Source organism: Saimiri boliviensis, chromosome 9, assembly GCF_048565385.1.
Source record: "Saimiri boliviensis isolate mSaiBol1 chromosome 9, mSaiBol1.pri, whole genome shotgun sequence".
Classification (NCBI taxonomy): Eukaryota; Metazoa; Chordata; class Mammalia; order Primates; family Cebidae; genus Saimiri; species Saimiri boliviensis.
In genome coordinates, this window is record NC_133457.1 from 39,642,343 (window position 1) to 39,666,332 (window position 23,990).

Below are 23,990 nucleotides of genomic sequence, written 5' to 3' on the forward strand. Positions count from 1 at the left end.
AAAAAAAAGAAAGCAAGCAAGAAAAAGAAAAGGAAATTGAGATCCATGAAGGTGGTATGATTTTATCCAGGCCACTTGGAGTGTTACAGGCAAAGTCAAGCCTTGATCCCCTGCCAGTGTGCTGACACACAACACAACCAGCACCTTTCCATACAGCACCTTTCCACACAGAAGACGGAGCGCCAAGACAGCCTGGGAGAAAGATGGGTGAAATAAATAGCCCTCATCTAGATGAAGCGATCTCCTTTCAAGTACTAGATTCCTGTCCTCTGTATCTAATTTGTCCTCAAGATTAAGGCAACAGCTATTTAGGATCAAATAATATTGAGCCAAAACATTCAGATGATTCCTTCTGCCAAGGTAACTGGCAGACTTTCTAAACCAGTGTGCCCCTGGGGAGTGGCAAACAATGGCATTCTTTTAGTGGAGTGAGCAGCTCTGGCAATATGGTATGACATGTACAGTGGGAGTGACGAACAGTAGCAAAACACTGTAAGGGTGCCAAGTAGACCAGACCCTTAAATGGCAACAGTTTCTGAGAGAGAAAAAGAGAAGAAAAGAGAAAACTGATTAGGAAGCGTGTTTGGTGAAATTGTCACTGGATTGGGCCAAGCTGTCCCAGGTCCAGAAGCCTCATACTGTAGCCAACTTAGGCTCTAGCCTCTTGGCCAGTGCATGTGGAGATCAAAAGCCTTTATTTAGTTGATTTGTGGCACATGGAAATTCTTGAGAAGGGTTGGGGCTTGACACGGTCAGGAAGCAAAGCACATTCTTAATCTTGGAAACTTGGAATCTTACCCAGGACTCTTTTAATTAAACATGCTATGGACTGTGTACTTTGGAAGGAGAGAAAACTTATCATGGATAGAACGGCCCCTGCCTGAAAACAGAGAGAAGGCTAATCCCAGCCCTGGTCAATATTTCCAGTTCTCCAAAGGGAAGGTAGAGAAGAACCACACACAGACAGATCTTCAGAAAAATCCTTATCTGGAAAGGAAGAGACAAAATAATCCAATGTATTGTGGAGGGAGGCCCTAACAACGGCTCCAGAACCTTTAGCTGTAGACTTTGAGTGGTGCCTTCTGCACAAACGTTCTAAAGGGATTTTAAAAATTAATGGTAATTCTCAAGGATCAGGCCTGGAAATGTGACTGAAAGACTCATTTCTGAGACAAACCCATTTTCAGCTGTGGAATGGGTTGTTCAAGAAAACTGGACGGCATTTGGTTAATGGGGAATATAAAATATATCCTCTAAATCTTAAGCAAGGTAACAAGACAGCTGCATTTGTCCCCATCACAGCTTTCCTGGCAAGGTTGGTGCATTTGGCCTGGAGATATGGCCACTGTGGGGGATCAGGATGATGGCACCTGCCATTTATTATTAGAGGCTCACTACCTACATTCTAGCCATGGTGCTATGCACATTCCATTATTTCTTTTGACCCTCACATGAATATTGACATAAGTAATGATCATCTCCATTTCACAGGTGAAGAGACTGAGTATCGAGAAAGGACAAGCGGCTTGCCCAAGGTCACAGCTGAAGAGGTAGAGCCACAGTGGACTTGAGGTGGATGGGACAAAGCCTATGCCTTTAGCTCTTCTGTGGCATTAAAGGTCAGCAACGCAGCTGTGGTTTAGGGCATACAAAATGGCTGGCACAGGGCTAGCTGGAGTCACGATGGTATGTACTTTGGATTGAAGACACAGCATCCTCATTCTGTCCCCTCTCTCCCCCCAAACTACTCTGCATTTAAGATAAAAAGATAAAAGGGAAATAAAGAGAAATAAAACAGCTTCCTGGAAACATGATGTAAGATAGTAAAAAACAGGCAGGCTATCAAACAAAACAAATATAAAGGTCCTCTGCTCTATTTGGAAATCATAGGAGACAATAAAACAAAAGTCGAGAGACAAGAAGGACTCAAGAAGCTCCAAAGGTGATGGTTTCCTTGCTGAAAACTCTCACCGCTCTCTGAATCCCAAAGACCGAGGCTGCAGCAGTGGCTGAGATGCTTACGTAATGTTATCTTTCTTCTCTTGGAGGGCCTTGCGTGCCCCTTCTGATCTGTCAGTGAGTAGGAGGGGCAGGAGGCCCTAACAAAGGATCGGGAAGCTTTGGTCATTGGCTTTTCGTGGTGTCTTCCGCACAAACCTTCTAATGGGATTTTAAACTGCGGCAACTTCAACTGCCCTTCTAGTCCTCAGGAAGCCACTCACCATCCCTGAAGATCCTCCTCCTCTCATTTGTAAAGGAGGCTTGGCAATCGAAAGGCCATCAGTCTTGAAGAGGGCTCTCCACTTCGATGTTTCTCTGTTTACTCTTGCTGGGACTGAACAAGTATTTGTTAGCAGCTCAAATCATTATGTTTTACGCCCTTGCACACTAAACATGCTTCATAGACATAAATAAACATTCTCACCCTGTCAGTTCAATTTCAAACAACAGGAACAATGGAAACATTTGAAACATTTTCCACTTGACCTATCCATCTTACAAATCCATCATCATTCACTAGTTTATTCTATCCAGAATTTCTAGGGGTGAACCTATCTTCATATCTTAGCAACAGAGGGACAAAACCCAAGAGCACTAACATTTACTAAGAGCTTTCTCATGACAATAACCGTACATACATCATTTATTAATCTAGGCTCTGTGCCTTAAAAAAAAAAACTCTCTGCTATTTCTCCAGAGTATACCATAGGACTTGACATGTAGCAGCCTCTGAATAAATGTTTACTAAATGTTTTCATTAATTCACACCACAACTCTAGGATGCTATCTGCCCCCATTTTACAATAAGAAATTAAGGCTTAAACAACTTGCTCCAAGTCACAAGGTTACTTAGTGGCAAACTGGGGATTTGAACCCAGGACACATAGACTCCAAAGTCTGTTTTCTTTCCACTACTCCATGGCAACTCCAGCAGCAACCACGAAAGGTGCATAAAACAGACCATCCTAGCCCTGTCTAGAGATACTACCTGGAAGAGGGTCAGAGGACTGAAATAGACACTTTTTAAACCAAAAGATGACTTCACTGTATAGATCAAGCCCTTCCTGAACTGACCTCTATAATGTTATTATGCATTTGTATAACCCTTTATGACACAGACTTATCATTAAAATCTGTGTACTCCTTAGATGGCATTTCCCATCTCCCTTGCAGTGTGACATGGTCATATGACAGAGGTCTAGCCAACAGAATGAATGAAAGCACTGGGCACCATTTCCAGGCCTGGCCTGAGAAACACCTCCTATGTGTCTTGTTTCATTGTCTTTCTCTCTCCCTGTTTAGTGGAGAAAATGCTGAAGTGCTAGAGGTAGACGGGGATATAAGAAGGAAAGAACCTGGGTCCATAAATGACCTTGACAAGTGTCACCTGCCAACCAAGAACATGTGGTACTAGACTTAACATGAATTAGAAATAAAGTTCTGTTGTACAAAGTCGCTGAGGTTTTGGGGTTCACTTATTGCAGCTGAGAACATTATTTTGCTAATAGATGCCTTATGATTCCAAATAGCGTGGCTAGCTTTTATATCATCCAATATTTTAAAAATCCAACCAGAGTCAAGGGAAGCTTAAGGTGTGAGAAGTGTGAAGGCAGACAACCGAAACATCTGTGAGGTGTACTGCTGCAGGGGACACACTTATTACTTTAATGGGCTTTGTTTCTCCACCCATCATTTTAGGGTGTTGAACTAGATGGTCTCTAAGATTCCTTCCAATGCTAAACTTCTGTAAGTCTTGTCAGATGTTAAAAATGTGAACTGCTATGTTTAGAAACTGTGATCTCTTGACTATGAGCTTCTCAAAGGCAAGAACTATTGCTTAGTCATTTTTGTATGCCTAGTATGTAATATTTGAGGTGCTCAAAAAATGTTAAATTGTATGTTTTCTGTTGAGAAACTTAAAGAATTTATAAATGTTCTGATTTATTCCAATAATTTCCTAATCTAACTTAGAGCATGGTGTTAAATGATTAAAATTCTCATGAATATTTTCATTATGCACTACTGAGTTTGATAGGCTATTTTATATTCATTTACATAAACGTCTTTGAAGAATGATTTTATAATAATACTGAAAAGACTTTTTTGCTTAGAGGTAGTACCAGCAGTAATCGGTATTTTGATGGCTTCATTTATAGTTCTATAGTCCTTGTCCCCCAATTTTCTCAATCCCAAGTAGGAATTACACACTTATAACATTAAGATATTAAAACAATATTTAAATATTACAAGATGTATAAGATATCAATAGAATATTTAAATAATAGAAGAATGTAATTCCTACTTAGATTTTGGAAAATTGGGGAACAAGAATATTCAGAATTTTCTTATTCAAATGTCTCTAACCTGAGGTCAATAAGAGCAGTATCAGAGGAAACTATGAGTCATTTAAAAAGTTTGGAAAGGCCCAAGGGAAACTGTACAGTAATTCAAGGCGGTCTATGACACTTCCACGAAAAATGCCTTCAGAGTTTTGAAAAAGACACAGAAACTTTTCTATACATTTGTATATTGTGGGAATATTGATCATTTCACCCTGCTCACTAAAAACATCAGATTAGTAATTAAATGTCTTTGATGATTAAAAACCAGTCAATGAATGCTATTGTTTTATAAAAGTGGTTTGGCAGGTAAAATGTTTGAAAATGTGGGGTTTAAGGGAGGTGTGTATCAGGAGAAAATAACAAGAGGATCTTGGCAAAAAAAAAAAAATAAGCTGAAAATCACAATTTGATACTGTGCAAGTAAGATGAAATTGGATTATGGGAAGCCAGTGCTTTTAAACACTTTTTTATTGGCAGTAGTAGGAAGATACGTATCCCCTCATTTTCTGCTATCACTTCCTATATGATGTGATTGCATCATGCTAACTCCTACATCCGGCAGGACGCTGGCATTCAGGAAAACACTGTGTGGTGTGGTCCCTTGCCTTGGCTGGCCTAAGAACTGATGCCTGTTAAAAAATTAAGCAACAGTAATAATCATAGCAACACATGTTTAAAGATGCATATTTTATCAGGGATTGAGAAAGGAAGAGACTGTATGAAAAACTATCTACTTCCTTTTGCCTGAATTGTTTGCTTCAAATTTTACGTTTAGATGACTACTTCATTAAAAATGTATTTCCATAAAATAATAAAGAATAACAAAGAACTCTTTTGTCTCTCTCTCTCTCTTTTTTTTTTTTTTTTTTTTTTTAGGAAAAAGAAAAGTCCTTAGCCATATAGAAAATTCTTTTAGAAAATTCAAGCTAGGGTGCTAAGTTTGACTGTGACACCAGTGAGGAGACAGGAATTATGGGAGTGGGCTAAGTAAAGCTATAGACATGTAAGCTTAGCTGCAAAACACACTTCTTAAAAAAGCACAAACTCTTGGGGCTGTGTGTGGTGGCTCACGCCTGTAATCCCAGGCTGAGACAAGTGAATCACGAGGTTAGGAGTTTGAGACCAGCCTGGCCAACATAGTGAAATCCCATCTCTACTAAAAATACAAAAATTAGTGGGCATGGTGGTGGGTGCCTGTAATCCCAGCTACTCAGGAGGCTGAGGCGGGAGAATCTCTTGAAACCAGAAGCAGTGAGCCGAGATCGCACCAGTACACTACAGTCTGGGCAACGAGCGATACTCTGTCTCAAAAAAAAAAAAAAAAAAAAAAGTACAAACACTTATTTACAGCTGTTTTTTTTTTTTTTTTTTTTCCATTGTAGGATGATAATCCTATTGGCTGTTTTCTCACAACAAATGAAGTTAGTGAGCATCTACTATGTGCCAGGTGCTCCCTCATCATGGCTGTTGTATGTTGCGCTCCAGTGTTCCAGACTCATGTTAAGTGACTTACATGTCTTACATTTTCACCACAGTACTTTGAGAAAAGTTCAGCATTTTCAGCATTGGGAATATTAAGATTTCCCAAGTGAGTTAAACATGTTGATCAGGCTGAGAATGATAATCCTATGGGGACTGCTCACCAGAGTGCTATATTCTCTTCAGACCCCAAAATGGAAGTCCTTTAATTTATTTAAAAAAATTAAAAATAATAAATAAATACCTCCTCCCACAACCAAAAGCACCATACATATAAAAAAATACATTAAAGAAGCATAGAATATCATTCTAAGGTCAGGCATGGTGGCTCATGCCCGTAATTCTAACACTTTGAGAGGCCGAGGTGGGCAGATTGCTTGAGCCCGGGTGTTTAAGACCAGCCTGGTCAACTCGGTGAAACCCTGTCTCTGCAAAAAATATAAAAAAAATTTAGCTGAGTGTGGTGGTGTGTGCCAGTGGTCCCAGCTACTCACGAGGTTAAGGTGGGAGGATCATCTGAGCATGGGAGGTCTCCTCAGGAGGCTGAGGCTGCAGTGAGTCTTGATTGCACCACTGCACTTCAGCCTGGATGACAGAGTGAGACCCTGTCTCAAAACAACGACAACAAAAATCCCCCAAAATAGCATTCTAAGCTCGATGCCTATAAAATCATTTGTGGGATAGAGAAACAATTTCTTCATGATTGTTCCATTTCTTCAGTGAAAAATGTTGGTCTTTGGGTACTGTGGCTTATACCTGTAATCCCAGCCCTTTGGGAGGGTGAGGCAGGTAGATCACCTGAGGTCAGGAGTTTGAGACTAGCCTGGACAACATGGTAAAACCCTGTCTCTTCTAAAAATACAAAAATTAGGTGGTCTTGGTGGCAGGCACCTCTAATTCTAGATACTTGGGAGGCTGAGGCAGGAGAATCACTTGAACCTGGGAGGTGGAGGTTGCAGTGAGCCAAGACCATGCCATTGCATTCCAGCCTGGGCAACAAGAGAAAAACTCTGTCTCAAAAAAAAAAAAAAAAAAAAAAAAAAAAAAAAAAAAAAGACAGAAAGAAAAGAAAAATGCTGGCCTTAAAGTTCAGGCCTGAAGGACTTTGTGATCATTTGAGCTGGAGAGTTTGCTGTTTGGATGAGCCATTTGGATAAGTGAAGATGCTAATGTCCGCTGGTCAAAAGCATGGTTTCAGGAACCATGAGTATGTCATTTATGGGTGAAAGTAACAACAGACACCTACACAATCATCACTAGGGGAGTGGAGCATCACTAATTACATTTCAACTTGCCCACCCTTGGTCAGGTTAGGCATGGATTAAAGGGTAATATTTTAGATTTTTTTTTTCTGTACTCAGGTGCCCAAACTAACATTTTCTTGGGCAGGGGGAACACCCTCTGCATCAGTGATTCTCAGACATCTGTGTGCATCAGAATCACCTGGAGAGCTAATTAGGCACCCAAAATGCCAAGGCATTTGTCACTAGGTAACATGGTCGGCTACAACTTTTTTTCTTTTTGAACTAAATTTCCCAGTGATTCTGATCTCACCCCGAAGTTTGAGAACAACGGCCTTTTTCTTAACACAGGATGCATAGCAGAATCACTTGAGTTAAAAAAACAAAGCGATCAGAGGTTTCACCTTAGACCAGTTTATTGGAATCTCTAGGGGTAGGGCACAGACACTGGTTTTTTTTTTTTTTTTAACAGATCCCCAGGTGACTTGTAATAGGCAGCAGGGTTGAGAACCACTGTGTCCCACTGGGTTGTACTTTAGAATTACCTGGACAGTTTTAAAAGAATGCTGAGTCTTGGGCCCCCACCTGGAGATTACTTTTAAACTGGTCTAGAAAGTAATGGACATCAAGACTTTAAAAAGCTCCCAGAGTGGCCAGGCCAGGTGGTTCATGCCTGTAATTCTAGCTCTTTGGGAGCCTAAGGGGGATGGATCAGTTGAGCCCAGGAGTTTGAGACCAGCCAGGGCAACGTGGCAAATCCTCGTCTCCACAAAATATGCAAAAATTAGCTGGGTGTGGTGATGAGTTCCTATAGCTGAGATGGGAGAATCACCTGAGCCTGGAAGGTAGAGGTTGCAATGAGCTGAGATCATGCCACTGCACTCCAGCCTGGGCTACAGATTAAGAACCTGTCTCCAAAAGAAAGCTCTCAAGAGGGATTCTAATGTGCAGCCAAGTTTGAGCAGGACAAGTGTTAGGTCCTCTTCCAAAGAGAGGGATCAAATTTCTGGTCACCTGGTTACCATTTTGGAAACTGAAGTTGTTCTAGAAGCAATTGTCTGAATCCCTAGGAATTTTGAGGGAGGTTTTTGCTAATCTGACTAAATTTGGTGAGATTTTATTAATTTGGTCTCAGTTTACTAAAAAGGAGAAGAAAGAATGCTTAATACATGTTTCATGGAAATTCAGTGTGAATGTTAGTATGATAAAGACAAAGAACTCAGTCAAGGTTAAAAAAAAAAAAAAAAAAGAACTATAATCACCACTGAAGTCATTTAACCCACAGTTTCCCAGTCTTTGGGAACTGATGGTCCAAATACTCAACAGTCTGCCGTGATGACCCTGGCAAGACACTTCACCACATTGGCTTTAGCCTGCTAATGTGTGAACTATGGCTCAGAGAAAATGACTCAGTTCAGTTACAGCACCAAGACAAGAAAGCATGCACACTCTGCAGGCTTAGGGAATTGGCATCCCACACTAGTTTCCTTTTTACAGCACAGCCAAATTCCAGAGCGAGAATGTCATCATAGCCAAGACTTGAAAGAAAAGCAAAGATGGATAAAACAAGAGCCTGGGACTTTTCGACTTTTCAGATGGCAATGGTGGCAGGTGGTGGTGCCATATAAAAATAACTCTTGGCTCACTGCAAACAAAATAATACAATATAGTCATTATAAACCAAATTCTTGTTGGGAAATATTTTTTTTGAAGGGATTTGCACCTATATATGTGCAACTGCTGTGGACTTTAGTGGCATTTAGGAGAACAGAGAGGAAGAAACATCCCCACATAACAGAAACTTGTTATGTTACAGTTGTTATTTGTGACTGTTAGGAAAAAAATCAGGTAGAGAAATGTGCTGGGCAGCTCTTGGTTACAGCAGGGCTTGCAGGAGCCTGGGATGAGTTTATCAAAATGATGATGGTTGGGGCGATGACTGTAGTGGAGGTTGGTGTGATGATGACTGTGGTGGTGGAATGGGGTTTGTGTTACTTGGGGTTGGGGTAGGAGAAGAAATCAACACTGCAAAGGGTGCCTTCTAGGAAGAATACAGGACTTGCTGAGGAGGAAGTTTTTTTTTTTTTTTTTTTTTTTTTTCACTCTTCTGCTCCCAGCTTCTACTCTCTATAAAGTCTTGTCATTTTGACATTTCAACTTCCCGATTACCTAACTGCAGCTCAAATTTGGAAACTGAAGTTGTTCTAGAAGTCATTGTCTAAGAGTTGCTCAGAGATTTGAGGGAAGGTTTTCACTAACGTGACTGGATTTGTGAGATTTTATGAATCTGGTCTCTTTCAGAAAGCTCCCTACTTTTCTGTAGTAAGTTTCTCTTCCAAGAGAAGTTCTGGAAGTTAAAAGCAGGGATGGGAGGAGGACAGAGACAGAGCACAGGAGGACCAGTCCTTCTTCCGGTAGACTATAGGGCATCTTTTGCTTAGTTATACCGCGTGAAGAGTTACCATTCCTTCTGTTTTCTGAGGAAAAAAAGGTGCATTTCCTCTTGTTTTAAAGAAAAAGGTGATGCATTAGCTGCACAGAAGTTCTTTCTGGTGGTCTCTTGATTTGCTGCTTATTACGGTAGAAACGGGAGAACCTTAGGAACCGAGTTGCTGCTCTCCTCTCTTCCCTAGTCTGGATGGATGCTGTGGAATGATTTTCACCCTCTTCTACCAATTTGCGTGGGACAGGAGAAAAAAGTAAGATGACAAACCCTTATGGTTTTCCCTTCCTTTGCTTTCCAAGGCGAGTGGGGTCCCAAGGAAGATCTGCTTATTTTGCCGAGTGAGGTTTTAAAAGGAGATACATATTGAGGAAGTGAAGAGAAGGAGCTCACAATCTTGAAGGTGGAGGTAGTCGTGGGGAGAAGAGGGAGGGGAGAGAAGGGGCCAGATTCCTGACTGCAGCGGGGAGGGAAGGCAGTGTGTGAAGCAGAAACATCAGGGCCTTAGCCTCTGGGGAGAGAGGGCGAAGAGGATGTGAGGTTTCAGCAGTTCCTGTGAGGCATGGATCTTCGGGAGTGATGTGTTAGCATGAATTTAAAGGCTTTCTGTGTGATGTGTGTAATAGCCTCCCTTCCGCTCTCAAGGCATTTGGGGGAAGACTGATGCTTCCTTTCTAGCCTACTTGCAGTGAGATTTTTATTCCTTTTAGAAGTAACAGCATGCAGAGGGAGGAGCAAAAAGGCCCCCATCACATTGTGTGGTTAAAGAGCCAGGAAATAAAATCAAAGCTTAGCCAACAGTAGAGCTAGCCATCTAGGCTATTTTTCTCTCTGCCAAACTATTCACGGCAACATTTGTAATGCACATAGATGGCCGTATGGAATCCAAGGCTATGTTTTATTTTTGGTCACATCTGGGGAAACAGGAATTCAGGAGAAAGTGCAATGAGCCTCCAGATTTCCCTTCAGAATGACTACGTCAGGAGTGTGTCCATCTATGTAAGGCCTCCCAGCTCTACAGCACTGTGGGAAGGGGAGTGAGCGTCAGGTTGGCACTCTTCACAGCTGCTGTCTTTTGGCTTCTGTTATTCATTCATTTACAGTGGTAAGCAGTCTGAAGGACTGGGGATTGGCTGTCCTGACTTCAGGAGAAGGGACAGAAGGACCCCCACCAATCAGGCCTGCCCCTCCCCTCCCTCAGCGGCTCACCACTTGGTGTGAGTGGTTGATGCACAAAGCTTAGTATGTGAGAGTGTTGTCAAAAGGTAAGTGTGTGAGAGAAAAATCTTCAAGCTTAAGCAAGTCATTCCTGCATTTAATTAAAAAAAAATCTACACATTGAAATAAAAGTGCTAACACATTCCCAAGATCCCATTGAGGTCTGTACCTCAGTATTTATCAGAAGACATTTCTAAGCTTGACCACAAAGAAATAAATCATAAAATGACACCTCAATAGAACTCACTATATATAAACTAAAAACTTTTCTATGTCCCAAAATGCTATGGAACCATATTTACAATTTATTTGTAAATGGCTTGAACTAAAAATTAGAGAGTGGTAGAAAGAAAGAGAAAGGGATTGAGGATCCAAGATGGCGGATTAGATACAACTCCAGCGCACAACACCCAGTGAGAGAAATGCAGAAACTCAAGAGATCTCCTAGCTCCAACCGAGGTACCAGGTGCATTTCAACGGGTCTGGTCCAAGGGTGAGCAAAGCCCACTCAGGGCAGACCGAGGCGGGGAGGGGTGCTGCTTCACCCAGAAAGTGCATCTGACCAGTGAGTCGGAGGCTCTACCTCTGGCGCTCCGGTCCAGATACAGCGCTTCCCCCAAAGCCTCAGCAATACACAGAACAGGGGATCTTTGCCAGTCAAGCACTGGGAATTGCAAATGTGGAGTTGAATAAGAGTCTGCAGACTGAGCTATCACCCCCTCCCCGCTCCGGGAGAGAGAGGGAGCTGTAGGTGGGAGCAGCTGGGCAGTCCCTACCCCATGACCAGAGAGAGAGGAAGCTGAAAGGGGGAGACGGTCTGGTGCGGCTGGGCGGGTCCCTACCCTCCCCCACAAACCCCAGAGGGCTGAAGCTCTGACTCTAGTGGGTTGTGTAGCCAGTGCCACAGTCTGAGATGAACCCTGAATGATGCAGCCCAGTGGAGGAAGGGCACAACCCACCACTAGAGGGGTGGGACTGGGCTACATGTTTTAAAAAAAAAACACAGGAAGCCTAGGTAGCAACTGGCCTGCGTTCTTGACAACCCAGCAGCGCCTAGAGGTCAGCGGAAGAGGCAGGTCTAATCTTCCAGCATAAACAAAAAAGACACAGGAAGCTTCCCTAGTAACCTGTAGGAGTCTCTATAAACCCAGTAGCACCCCCACAGGCAGACAAGCGACCTCATCAAGCAGCTCTCTGACACCACAGCCAGGTAAATCCACAAAGATGGGAAAAAACCAGCGCAAAAAAGGTGAAACCATCAAAGACCAGAACACTTCTTCTCCTTCAAGGGATCACAACTCCTCAACAACACAGGATCACAACTTGACCGAGAAGGAGTGTGAAGAATTGACAGACACAGGATTCAGAAGGTGGATAACAACAAACTTTTCAGAGCTAAAGGAACACGTTCTAACTCAATGCAAAGAAACCAAGAACCATGAAAAAAGGTTAGACGAAATGCTAACTAGAATAACCAGCTTAGAGAAGAACATAAATGACTTGATGCAGTTGAAGAACACAGCATGAGAACTACGTGAAGCAAACACAAGTTTTAATAGCCGAATCGATCAAGCAGAAGAAAGGATATCAGAGATTGAAGATCAACTCAACGAAATAAAAAGAGAAGGCAACACAAGAGAAAAAAGAGTGAAAAGAAATGAACAAAGCCTCAGAGAAATATGGGATTATGTGAAAAAACCTAATCTATGTTTGATCAGTATACCTGAATATGATGGGGAGAATGAATCCAAGCTGGAAAATGCACTCCAGGATATTATCCAGGAGAACTTCCCAAGCCTCGCAAGGCAATCCAAATTTCAAATTCAAGAAATACAGAGACCTCCACAAAGATATTTCTCAAGAAGATTAACCCCAAGGCACATAATCATCAGATTCACCAGGGTCGAAATGAAGGAAAAAATGCTAAGGGCAGCCAGAGAGAAAGGTCAGGTCACCCACAGAGGGAAGCCAATCAGACTCACAGCAGATCTCTTGGCAGAAACTCTACAAGCCAGAAGACAGTGGGGGCCAATATTCAACATCCTTAAAGAAAAGAACTTTCAACCCAGAATCTCATATCCAGCCAAACTAAGCTTCACGAGTGAAGGAGAAATAAAATCCTTTAGAGACAAGCAATTATTGAGAGATTTTGTTACCACCAGACCTGCCCTACAAGAGCTCCTGAAAGAAACACTAAGCATGGAAAGGAACAAGTACCAGCCACTGCAAAAGCAAACCAGTTGGCAAAGACCAAAAATGCAATGAAGAAAATGAGTCAACTAATGGTAAAGAAAACTAGTCAGTAACAAAATGGCATGATCAAATTCACACATAACAATATTAATTGAATGTAAATGGCCTAAACGCCCCAATCAAAAGACACAGACTGGCAAACTGGATAAAAAGTCAGAACTCATCGGTGTGTTGTATTCAAGAAACTATCTCACATACAAAGACACACATAAACTCAAAATAAAGGGATGGAAGAAGATTTACCAAGCAAATAGAGAACAAAAAAAAAGCAGGGGTTTCAATCCTAGTGTCTGATAAAATGGACTTCAAACCAACAAAGATCAAAAGAGACAAAGAAGGACATTACATAATGGTAAAAGGATCAATCCAACAGGAAGAGCTAACTATCCTAACTATATACACCCCCAAAACAGGAGGACCCAGATACATAAAGCAACTTCTTAACGACCTAAAATGAGATGTATACTCTCACACAATAATAGCGGGAGACTTCAATACTCCACTGTCAATAATAGATCAACAAGACAGAAAATTAACAAGGATATCTAGGACTTGAATGCAGAGCTGGACCCAGCGGCACTAATAGACATACACAGAATGCTCCACCCCAGACCACAGAATATACATTTTTTCTCAGCACCACATTGCACTTGCTCTAAAATTGGCCACATCATTGGAAGCAAATCACTCCTCAGCAAATGCAAAAGAACAGAAATCATAACAAACAGTCTATCAGACCACAGCACAATCAGACTACAACTCAGGATCAAGAAACACACTCAAACCCGCACAACCACTTGGAAACTGAACAACTTGATTCTGAAAGTTGACTGGATAAACAATGAAATGAAGGCAGAAATAAAGATGTTCTTTGAAACCAAACAGAATGAAGACACAACTTACCAGAATCTCTGGGACACCTTAAAGCAGTAAAAAGAGGGAAATTTATAGCAATAAATGCCCACCAGAGAAGAGAGGAAAGATCTAAAATCAATACCCTATCATCACAATTGAAAGAACTACAGGAGCAAGATTAAAAAAACTCAAGTGCTAGCAGAAGACAAGAGATAACTAAGATCAGAGCAGAACTGAAGGAGACAGAGACACAAAAAACCCTTCAAAAAAATCAATAAATCCAGGAGCTGGTTTTTTGAAAAGATTAACAAAATAGACCAGATAAATAAAAAAAAATAGACTGGACAGATTAATAAAAAGAAAAGGGAGAAGAATCAAACAGATGCAATAAAAAATGATAAAGGGGATGTCACCACTGATCCCACAGAAATACAAACTACCATCAGAGATTACTACGAACAGCTCTACTCATATAAACCAGTAAACCAGGAAGAAATGGATAAATTCCTAGACACTTGTACTATACCAAAACTAAACCAGAAGGAAGCTGAAACCCTGAATATTATACCAATAACAACGGCTGAAGTAGAGGCAGCAATCAACAGCCTACTAAAAAAAAAAAGTCCAGGACCAGAGGGATTCACAGCCGAATTCTACCAGATGTACAAAGAGGAGATGGTACCGTTCCTTCTGAAACTATTCCAAACAATACAAAAACAGGGAATCCTCCCTAACTCATTTTATGAGACCAACATCTTCCTGATACCAAAACCAGCCAGAAACTCAACTAAAAAAGAAAACTTCAGGCCAATATCCATGGTGAACATCGACACAAAAATCTTCAATAAAATACTGGCAGATTGCAAGAGCACATCAAGAAGCTTATCCATCACGACCAAGTAGGCTTCCTTCCGGGGATGCAAGGCTGGTTCAACATATGCAAATCCATAAATGTAATCCACCACATAAACGGAACCAAAGACAAAAACTGCATGATCATCTCAATAGATGCAGAGAAGGCCTTCGATAAAATTCAACAGCCCTTCATGCTAAAACCTCTCAATAAACTAGGTATTGATAGAACATATCATAAAATGATAAAAGCTATATATGACAAACCTACAACCAATGTCATACTGAATGGGCAAAAGCTGGAAGAATTCCCTTTGAAATCAGGCACTAGACAAGGATGCCCTCTCTCACCACTCCAATTCAACACAGTATTGGAAGTTCTAGCCAGAGCAATCAGGCAAGACAAAGAAATAAAGGGTATTCGATTAGGAAAGGAGGAAGTCAAATTGTCTCTATTTGCAGATGACATGATTGTATATCTAGAAGACCCCATCGTCTCAGCCCAAAATCTTCTCAAACTGATAAGCAACTTCAGCAAAGTCTCAGGATACAAAATCAATGTGCAAAAATCACTAGCATTCCTTTATACCAATAACAGACAAACAGAAAGCCAAATCAAGAGTGAACACCCATTCGCAATTGCTACAAAGAGAATAAAATACCTAGGAATACAATTAACAAAGGATGTAAAGGACCTCTTCAAGGAGAACTACAAACCACTGCTTAAGGAAATAAGAGAGGACACAAACAGATAGAGAAACATTCCATACTCATGGTTAGGAAGAATCAATATCGTGAAAATGGCCACACTGCCCAAAGTAATCTATAGATTCAATGCTATCCCCATCAAGCTACCAAGGACCTTCTTCATAGAACTGGAAAAAATCACTTTAAACTTCACATGGAATCACAAGAGACCCCGCATAGTCAAGACAATCCTAAGCAAAAAGAACAAAGCTGGAGGCATCACACTGCCGAAGTTCAAGCTATACTACAAGGCTACAGTAATCAAAACAGCACGGTACTGGCACCAAAACAGAAACATAGACAACTGGAACAGAACAGAGACCCCAGAAGAAATACCACACATCTACAACCATCCGATCTTTGACAGACTCAGCAAAAACAAGCAAGGGGAAAGGACTCCATGTTTAATAAATGGTGTTGGGAAAACTGGCTAGCAATGTGCAGAAAGCAGAAATTGGACCCCTACCTGTCACCTTATACTATAATTAACTCCAGATGGATCAAAGATTTAAACATAAAACCTAACACCATAAAAACACTAGAAGAAAACATAAGCAATATCATCCAGGACATAGGCATAGGCAAGGACTTCATGACTAAAACACCAAAAGCAATGGCAATAAAAGCCAGGATAGACAAATGGGATCTAATTAAACTCCAGATGCTGGAGAGGATGTGGAGAAATAGGAACACTCTTACACTGTTGGTGGGAATGTAAATTAGTTCAACCATTCTGGAAGACAGTGTGGCAGTTTCTCAAGGATCTAGAAATAGAAATTCCATTTGACCCAGCAATCCCACTATTGGGTATGTACCCAAAGAACTATAAATCGTTCTACTGTAAAGACACATGCACATGTATGTTCATCGCAGCCCTGTGTAAAACAGCAAAGACCTAGAACCAACCCAAATGCTCCTCGATGATAGACTGGACAAAGAAAATGTGGTACATATACACCACGGAATACTATGCAGCCATAAAAAATGATGAGTTTGTGTCCTTTGTAGGGACATGAATGAACCTGGAAACCATCATTCTCAGCAAACTGACACAAGAACAGAAAGCCAAGCACTGTATGTTCTCACTTATAGGTGGGTGTGGAAGAACCAGAACACATGGACTCAGGGAGAAGAGCATCACACACAGGGGACAGTGGTGGGGGGTAGGGGAGAGACAATTTGGGGTGGGGAGGGAGGGGAGGGTGGGGAGGGATAACATGGGGAGAAATGCCAGATACAGTATGCACCTAAAGTAAAATAAATAAATTAAAAAAAAAAAAGAAAGAGAAAGAAGATCAAAGCAAATGTGATAAAATGTTAACATTGTAAGATTTTGGGTAAAGGATGGCTTGGAATTTCTTATATTAATTTTGCAACTTTTCTGTAAGTATAAAATTATTTCAAAAGAAGAAAAATTTATAAACGTTAAATATTGCCATAAACAAAAAGAAGAGATATGTATTAAATTGAAAAATAATCTATACTGTTTATTAAAGAAAATGAATTAATTCTCTAATATCTAAATCATAAAAAAAGACAAATACTACAAAAGAAAAGTTAAACAAACAGGTTAAGTTACAAAAGGTGAAGTGTGGGTCACCAATCAGCGTGAGTGTGTTTATGTGTGTATACCAATAACAGACAAACAGAGAGCCAAATCAAATAGGGGGTATATAGTCAAATCTATAATCAATTAAAACATATAAAGTTTTGAAAGACTTGATACAATTTTGCCTAATAAATTACCTCTCAAAAATGAACAAATGGGCTAACTTAAAGCTGTTCAGTCCCTTTGACCCATCATTTCCTTTAACATAGTAGAGTTTATCCTGAAAAAATTATCAGAAAGATGCCAAATTATGTACAAGGAAGTTCATTATATATTCATCATGTCAATATATATGTAATAAATATGTATTCATCATATATTATTTATAAGAATATTATGTTAATAGCCTGACAGTCAGAGACTATATCACCATATGACGAATTACTAAGTAGCCAAGAACAAAATCCCTTTGAGGAAGCATATTTGACAACAGGGAAAGTTAAAAATATGTACATTGTTAACATTAGTTATTTTTGAGTGGTATCATTATTTTGTTGTCAGTAACCTTCTGACACCACGAAAAGCTATTCTGCGTAGGTTGTAGGACATATGCATCACTGTGATTCTATTTCTGAAGGAAGAAATGGCCATTAAGAAGCAGTTGAAAAACCTAAGGTCCACCTGGAGGTCCACCTTTGAAAAATGACATGGGCTTCACAATAAGATGCCGTGTTTTCCGAACTTTAATGTTTTGTTTGACTCTGAAAAACTTGTTCGGTAGGATAGTCCCAAAAGACAAAATGCATTGCTTTAGTGTTCACTTTTTCTTTATACCCAACCATCAACATGTATATGCCTTACTTTATGAAAATGTGATTTATCAGTACTCAAATTTTAGAAGTGGAAGGGGATCTGGGGTTGAAGGTGAACTGGTTTCACTTTCTCGATTAATAGATAAAGAATTCAAGATCTAGGGAGATTAAGTGACTTGCTTAGTAAACTTAGCAAAAGAAGCCTCTAACTTTGGTATTTAACATTTAGCATATTCACATCTTAGCACGAATTCCCCTATGCTGTCGATCGTGGTTTTATCCAAAATAGAGCTCATGTGTCCATACCACAAAAACAGGTTCTACAAGTAATGAGAAAAAGACAAAAACTACAGTCGGCAAATGGACACTAAGTATGAACAAGCAAGTTACACGTGCAGAAATGCAAGTGGCGAATAAACACGTAAACAATGCTCAACCTCAGGAGTTATAAGGGAAATTAAAAAAAAAAAAACCTATGTTGTTCTCAATTTTGCTTAACAAATGAGTCCCTCCCAAAGCAAGCTGACAAGAAACAGTACACAGACCACATGGCGAAAAATATTGGGGTAACATCTGAAAGCTCCTATCTATCTTGGCCAGCATCCCTTCCCTGCTACTGAGGTATACTCAATAATAATGCCTTGACAAAGAAAATACCTTCCCACAGTAGAGAAGTTAAAGAAGCAAGCAAGTCACAAAGAAGTCTGAGTTAATAACTGAACGGGGAATATATTATTCATATTAAATGAGTCATAATAGAGTGACTTTAAATTACTGAAGGCCCAGTTTCAACAAAAACATAAAATACTTTGCCAGCTTTATGCCATATCCTACTTTCATATAGCCAGGTCCAGCGCAAACATAACAGGCCCTTGTTTCTGCGTCTTCCGGCACAGTTTGAATTCCTGGTTTCCTGTTCAGTCAAGGCCAAAAGCTTCTAACTTTGATATTTAACATTTTAGGTGCTCATACCTTAGAACAAATTTCCCTACGCTGTGGCTGATGGTTTTATTCAAAATAGAGCTCATTATATTGTCGTCAATGTCAGCAGAATTTCCCTAAGATTTTCTAGGAAGTGATGCTTAGTTCTAGACTAATAAAATATTGTATTAAGGTACTTTCTTACTTTCTTCTTTAAGAATTGTATTTTTTTTCCTTGTTTCTGCCGAGGTTGGAAGGAATCATATTTTTCAATGAATAATTTCATATAGTTCTAATTTCAAATTAGGTGGCGTAAAGCAGTGAGAAAATTTTGGCAAGACCTGACTCTACTGTAGCTGATATTAAGTAACCTCAGAAAATAAACAATTATTCATTCGAGTTAGTGCAAAGCACATAAATTTAATAAGCATTGTGGTTGAAAGAGCCTACAAAAACATGCCTCCTTTATCTGAAAATGCTGGCCTGTTCTGTTTTGGGAAAATAGATTAAATATTAACTACTCATCATTTAAAAAACGGTTTTCTTTTCATAAAGGTTTAATTGATTTCCTGTATTGAATAGCAGTAATATTACCTAGTATGCTTTTCAAAGGAAAAAATATGTATATTTGGCCTTTATGCTCCTAGAGCAAGCACTTAGTTCTGACAGCTTACAACTTCATTACGGCCTTCTTTTGGGTTTCTGAAAACATTACCCTGAGCCCACTGCAATCGAAAGAAGGAAAAGAACATTGTTTTATCTCGTACACAAACAAGGGCATCTAAAGTAATGATTTTCTCATCTCAGCCCACTAACATATACTGTACCTATATGTGTATAGAGTAGATTTCTTTTGAAAACAGAACTACAATAGTTTCTCCAATATGAAGCAAATGCTGGAAGTGAAAACTCCCTCTACCACTAGGAGGCAGCTGGGGTTCTGGCTCAGTCTGTGAGGAAAGCATCCCAGCTTCTGCAAGATGGGCGTCAAAGCTGGCTTACCCTAGAGCTGTCTAGCATTGGCCCTAGATTCCTAGCTCAGCCCCCAAGCTGACTCAGACTTAGGGGTTCTTCTCAGTAATGAGATGGTTTGTAGCTAGAAGGGAACTGCCTGGACCACCCTGGATTCTAGAACAAGGGTCCACAAACTATGGGCCAAAGCTGATCTGCTGCCTGCTTTATAAACAAATTTCTACTAAAGCACCGAGAAGTCTATTTATTTACATATGGTCTATGCCTTTTTGCGCTACAATGGTAGAATTGAGTAATTGTGACAAACACTGCATGGGTTGCAAAGCCAGAACTATTTATTCACTGGCCCTTTATGACAACAACAAAAACGGCCAGTCCCTGATCCAGAGGGGCTGGAATGAATGGTCACTCTACCTAGATGAACTGTGCCCTACCTAGAACTAATCCCCACAGCAAGCAAAGACCATTTAATTACCTACTTTTAAACCACCTTTTGCCATTTCGTATGTCTCAGGGTATGTTCTTCGAGTCTAGATCTTTGGACATGTTTTCAGGTGAGCAAATTATCATGGAGTAGAGAGCCATCCTCATAGCACCTGCTCTCACACTGTCCTTTATCAGAAAGGAACACTGTCCCTCCATTTTGCAGGGCAGCTACCTGCTACATGGTATCTGTGCGTCCACACCTGCCTGTGCCTGCAAAGACTCATGCCATCGCTCCTTCTGACTAGATTCCCATTCATCCCAGCAGAAACACTGAGGCTGTAGCTAAGGTTGAATGCATTTGTTTGTGATAAAGAAGGAGTACAACTTTAGTGGCAGAGAATTTGACCTAGTTAGTAGTGGAATAGATGTGGGAATGGGTGCGCTTTGGTGCCTGTTAATATGAAATAAAAAATATGTGACTCCGATGCCCTCTCCTCCTACAGGTGTGAATCACTGTGGTTTGCCCAGACACTCCATATTTTTGTTGCATCAGGGACTCCAGTATGGGTGGGTAGGGAGACTAGGCAATGATGCTGAGAGAGATAAAGTTTATGGTCATTGGGAGGCTTCCAAACTTTCGGAAGGCTGAGTGACAACTTCCAGTTGCTTCAGTTTCTTAGATCTGCTGGAGAATAAGTTCTTGGAGCAATTTTCCTGCATGTTTAGGTCATCACAGAGTGGGGAGGTGACATGAATAGATAATCAAAGGTCAGGCTGCATCCTCGACACACATAGATCTATGGGGACCTGCCCTGCTGCCATGGTAACAAAAAGCACAGTGGTGGGCTTGCTGCTAGGCTGGAAGGTATATAGCCGAGGTCGTAAACTGACAGCTCCTGGGTTGATTCCAGTCAGCAGACATATTTCAACTGAGTTCTAAGTCTACACAATTTTATAAGTTACTTGCTAACATCTAAAAAATTTGGATATTTCATTTGTAATCTGAATTTCCAACTTCTCTTGAAAATTTGAAATCTCTGGACACATGGGGCTTCATCCCCTTTTGTCACTGATTGCTTAGAGTTGGGGGATGGCTTCCCTTTAGAGAGAACCAGAGTTCTCCAGCTCTGTTTACTTATTTTTCCTTTTACCCAACTTTGCCATCACTGGTGTTATTGGTTTGTTCTCTGGCACCTTTCAGTGTACAACCATCGCCCTATCAATTGCACAAAGAATTTGCGCGATTCCAACCTTAAATTTCTCTGGGAGTCATTCTGTCTCTCCTTTGACCCTTGCTAAGAGTTTTATAACTCACTTGTACTTTACATGACCTAATCATATTCCATTCTGACTCTACTGCTGAACGGAATAAACAGACAACTTTTGGAAAGATACATGGACTCTGTGGTCACAGAGTATGCAGAACCACTTGTTATATTAATCAGAATGACTGTAAGGAGTAAACATACACTGGGTGCAATGACATACTCCTGTAAATCCAAGCACTTTGGGAGGCTGATGTGGGAGGATCACTTGAATCCTGGGAGGTTGAGGCTGCAGTGCACCACTGCACTCCAGCCTGGTTGACAGAGCAAGACCCTGTCTCAAAACAAACAAACAAACAAAAAACAAAAAGAAAAAAAAGAGAGAGAGAAAATAGTAAACATAGTGTGCAATGGCTAAAGGGTGGCTAAAAATGAATTTTTTTATTGTGAATAGTTGTTTCCTCTCCATCATGTTTCTGATGAGGATGCATCCTATAATATCAGAAGAACATGGAAGTATATTTGTAGGGATGTATTCACAGGATTTAATAACAGTTATTGGGCTGGAAATAATGGTTGCTAAAACCTGCAGGTTATTCTTTAAGAACCCAAAATTTCACTTTAGATGGAACAAAAATGGAGACGCACAAGGAAAATGTAAAAAAAAAAATGGTACCTGTCATACTGTTGGGAGTCATAGGTTAGTCATCATCTGGATCCCCCTTTTCACTGACATCTCCTGCAAAGAAAAAATACAACAAAATCACAGATTACAATCTGCATTTTCCAAAACGGTTTTGTTCCAAACAATATCATACGCATTAACTACCTTGAAGCAAGATTTGTTACTCTCAACTTAGAAATGGGGACATTGAAGCATAGGTGGCCAAGGGATATGTGGAAATTTATAAGACCTCTTAATTTTCATCTCAAGGTTCCTTCTGTAAACATGCTTTAAATATAATTTTTTTCAAGGTCACATTTTTCTATCTCAGCTTTTTAAGAAAGCTACCACCCACTGATTTGCTGTTTTTCCCAGGACTGGCTAAGACGTATTAGCATCTTTAATCTAGATCTTTCCTCTCAAGGTGTAGTCTGTGGGTCAGCAGTCTCACCATTGCCTGACAGCTTGTGAGAAATAGAAAATTTGGGTAACCCATCATTCAGAGTCTGCATTTGGACAAGATCCCCAGGTGACTCACGTGCACTTTAAAATCAAAGGCACACTGCCCTAGAGAACTGAATCCATATTCTCATCTGCCCATTTGTGACTTGTCCTCATCAGAACTGAACTCCCTCCCTCACCACTACCTTAATGAGATCCAAGAGAAACAGAGAGACTTGGCCCTCAGGCGGGGGACGGAGCCCCAGTGCACGTCACTGACCAGAGGGGCACTGACCCAGGGAAGAATGCCGAGGAAGGCTGCACACAGACGGATGACACAGATGGATGCTGGCAGGTGATGAACCTGGGTCAGAGCCCTTCAGCATATTGCTGGGGACAGATTAGGATTAGGTTTCCTTTTCTGGAGTGTGTTCTGCAGCCAGTGGTACAAGGTGGTGGCACGTGGGCTTAGAAATAGCACTGAAGCCTGAGGCATGGGCTCGAGGTCCAACATTAAAATAATGTACTACTAGCTGTGGGATGGGGAGAAGTATTTCAAAGCACTGGAAACACAATTTCTTCAGTGTAAGATGAGGAAGCTAATACGTGTCCTACTTATTTCACATGGCCGGTATTTCTGAGGTTTGAAGATTATGTGAGTGGAAGTGCTGGGTGATCTATAGTGTACTGTGCACATGAAAGGCAGGAACAGTTATTTAATCTTGTTAAATAACTGGTTGGAGAAGAAGGAAGAGACAGAGGAAGTGTGCAGATTACGTTTATAACATAGATTTATATATGGCCATTCATTCTCTGTCTCCACATGTAATGCTGCGGCAATGACTTCAAACCTTGATCATATTTCTTGTCCCATTCTGTGAAAATTACATGTTTACATGGCTGCCTTTCCTACCACACTGTAATCTCTTTATGGCAGAGACTGTCTTTCACATGTTTCTATCTTCTACATGGAACAACATGTCAGATATGTAACAGGTACTCAACAATTTATGTTGAACGACTAAATAAAATAAGATGAATGAAGTTGAGATAGTATAAGCTCCCAAATTGGCAGCTGATGAAGAGGATGAGTATTAACCGCTAGGAAAATGCATTCCTGCCTCTCATTAGGTCATCAAGGGTCACCACCACAAGCCCTCTCTGTCCCATCCTCATTCACCTATCGAGCAGTGTTCTGAGTGAGGGGCGCCAGGTTCTGAGATGCCATAGGTGAGAGTACAGGTGGTACCTACAGTATGGCGGGTCCTGACTCTGTTGCTCCTCTTAGAAACTGCGCTGCCATTAACCTCCGCCTCCCAACCCACGGAAGCTGCCATGTTTTTACATGCTACCACTCCTGAATATTCTAAAGAGGTGAAGGAACTTGGCTTGGACTGTGCCCCACCACAGTGCCCCCACACCACTGGCCAAACTGGCTCAGGACCTGAGGTGGACTAATAAGATGATTTTTCAGGATGAAAGAAAGAAAGGGAGGGAGTGAGGGAGAGA

The 23,990-nt window shown here is 40.7% G+C and overlaps 1 protein-coding gene across 4 annotated transcripts in view; it reads right to left on the reverse strand.

The window, feature by feature from the left end:
- The window catches only part of THRB (thyroid hormone receptor beta), a 374,638-nt gene that overhangs the window by 91,897 nt on the left and 258,751 nt on the right, over nucleotides 1-23,990 (reverse strand). For all 4 annotated transcript variants that reach the window (XM_010346543.3, XM_074405732.1, XM_010346542.3 and 1 more), the window contains exon 3: nucleotides 22,053-22,115. In XM_010346543.3, the coding sequence (XP_010344845.1) occupies nucleotides 22,053-22,074 (22 nt within the window). In that variant the 5' untranslated portion in view covers nucleotides 22,075-22,115. The remainder of the gene's footprint in view (nucleotides 1-22,052; nucleotides 22,116-23,990) is intronic.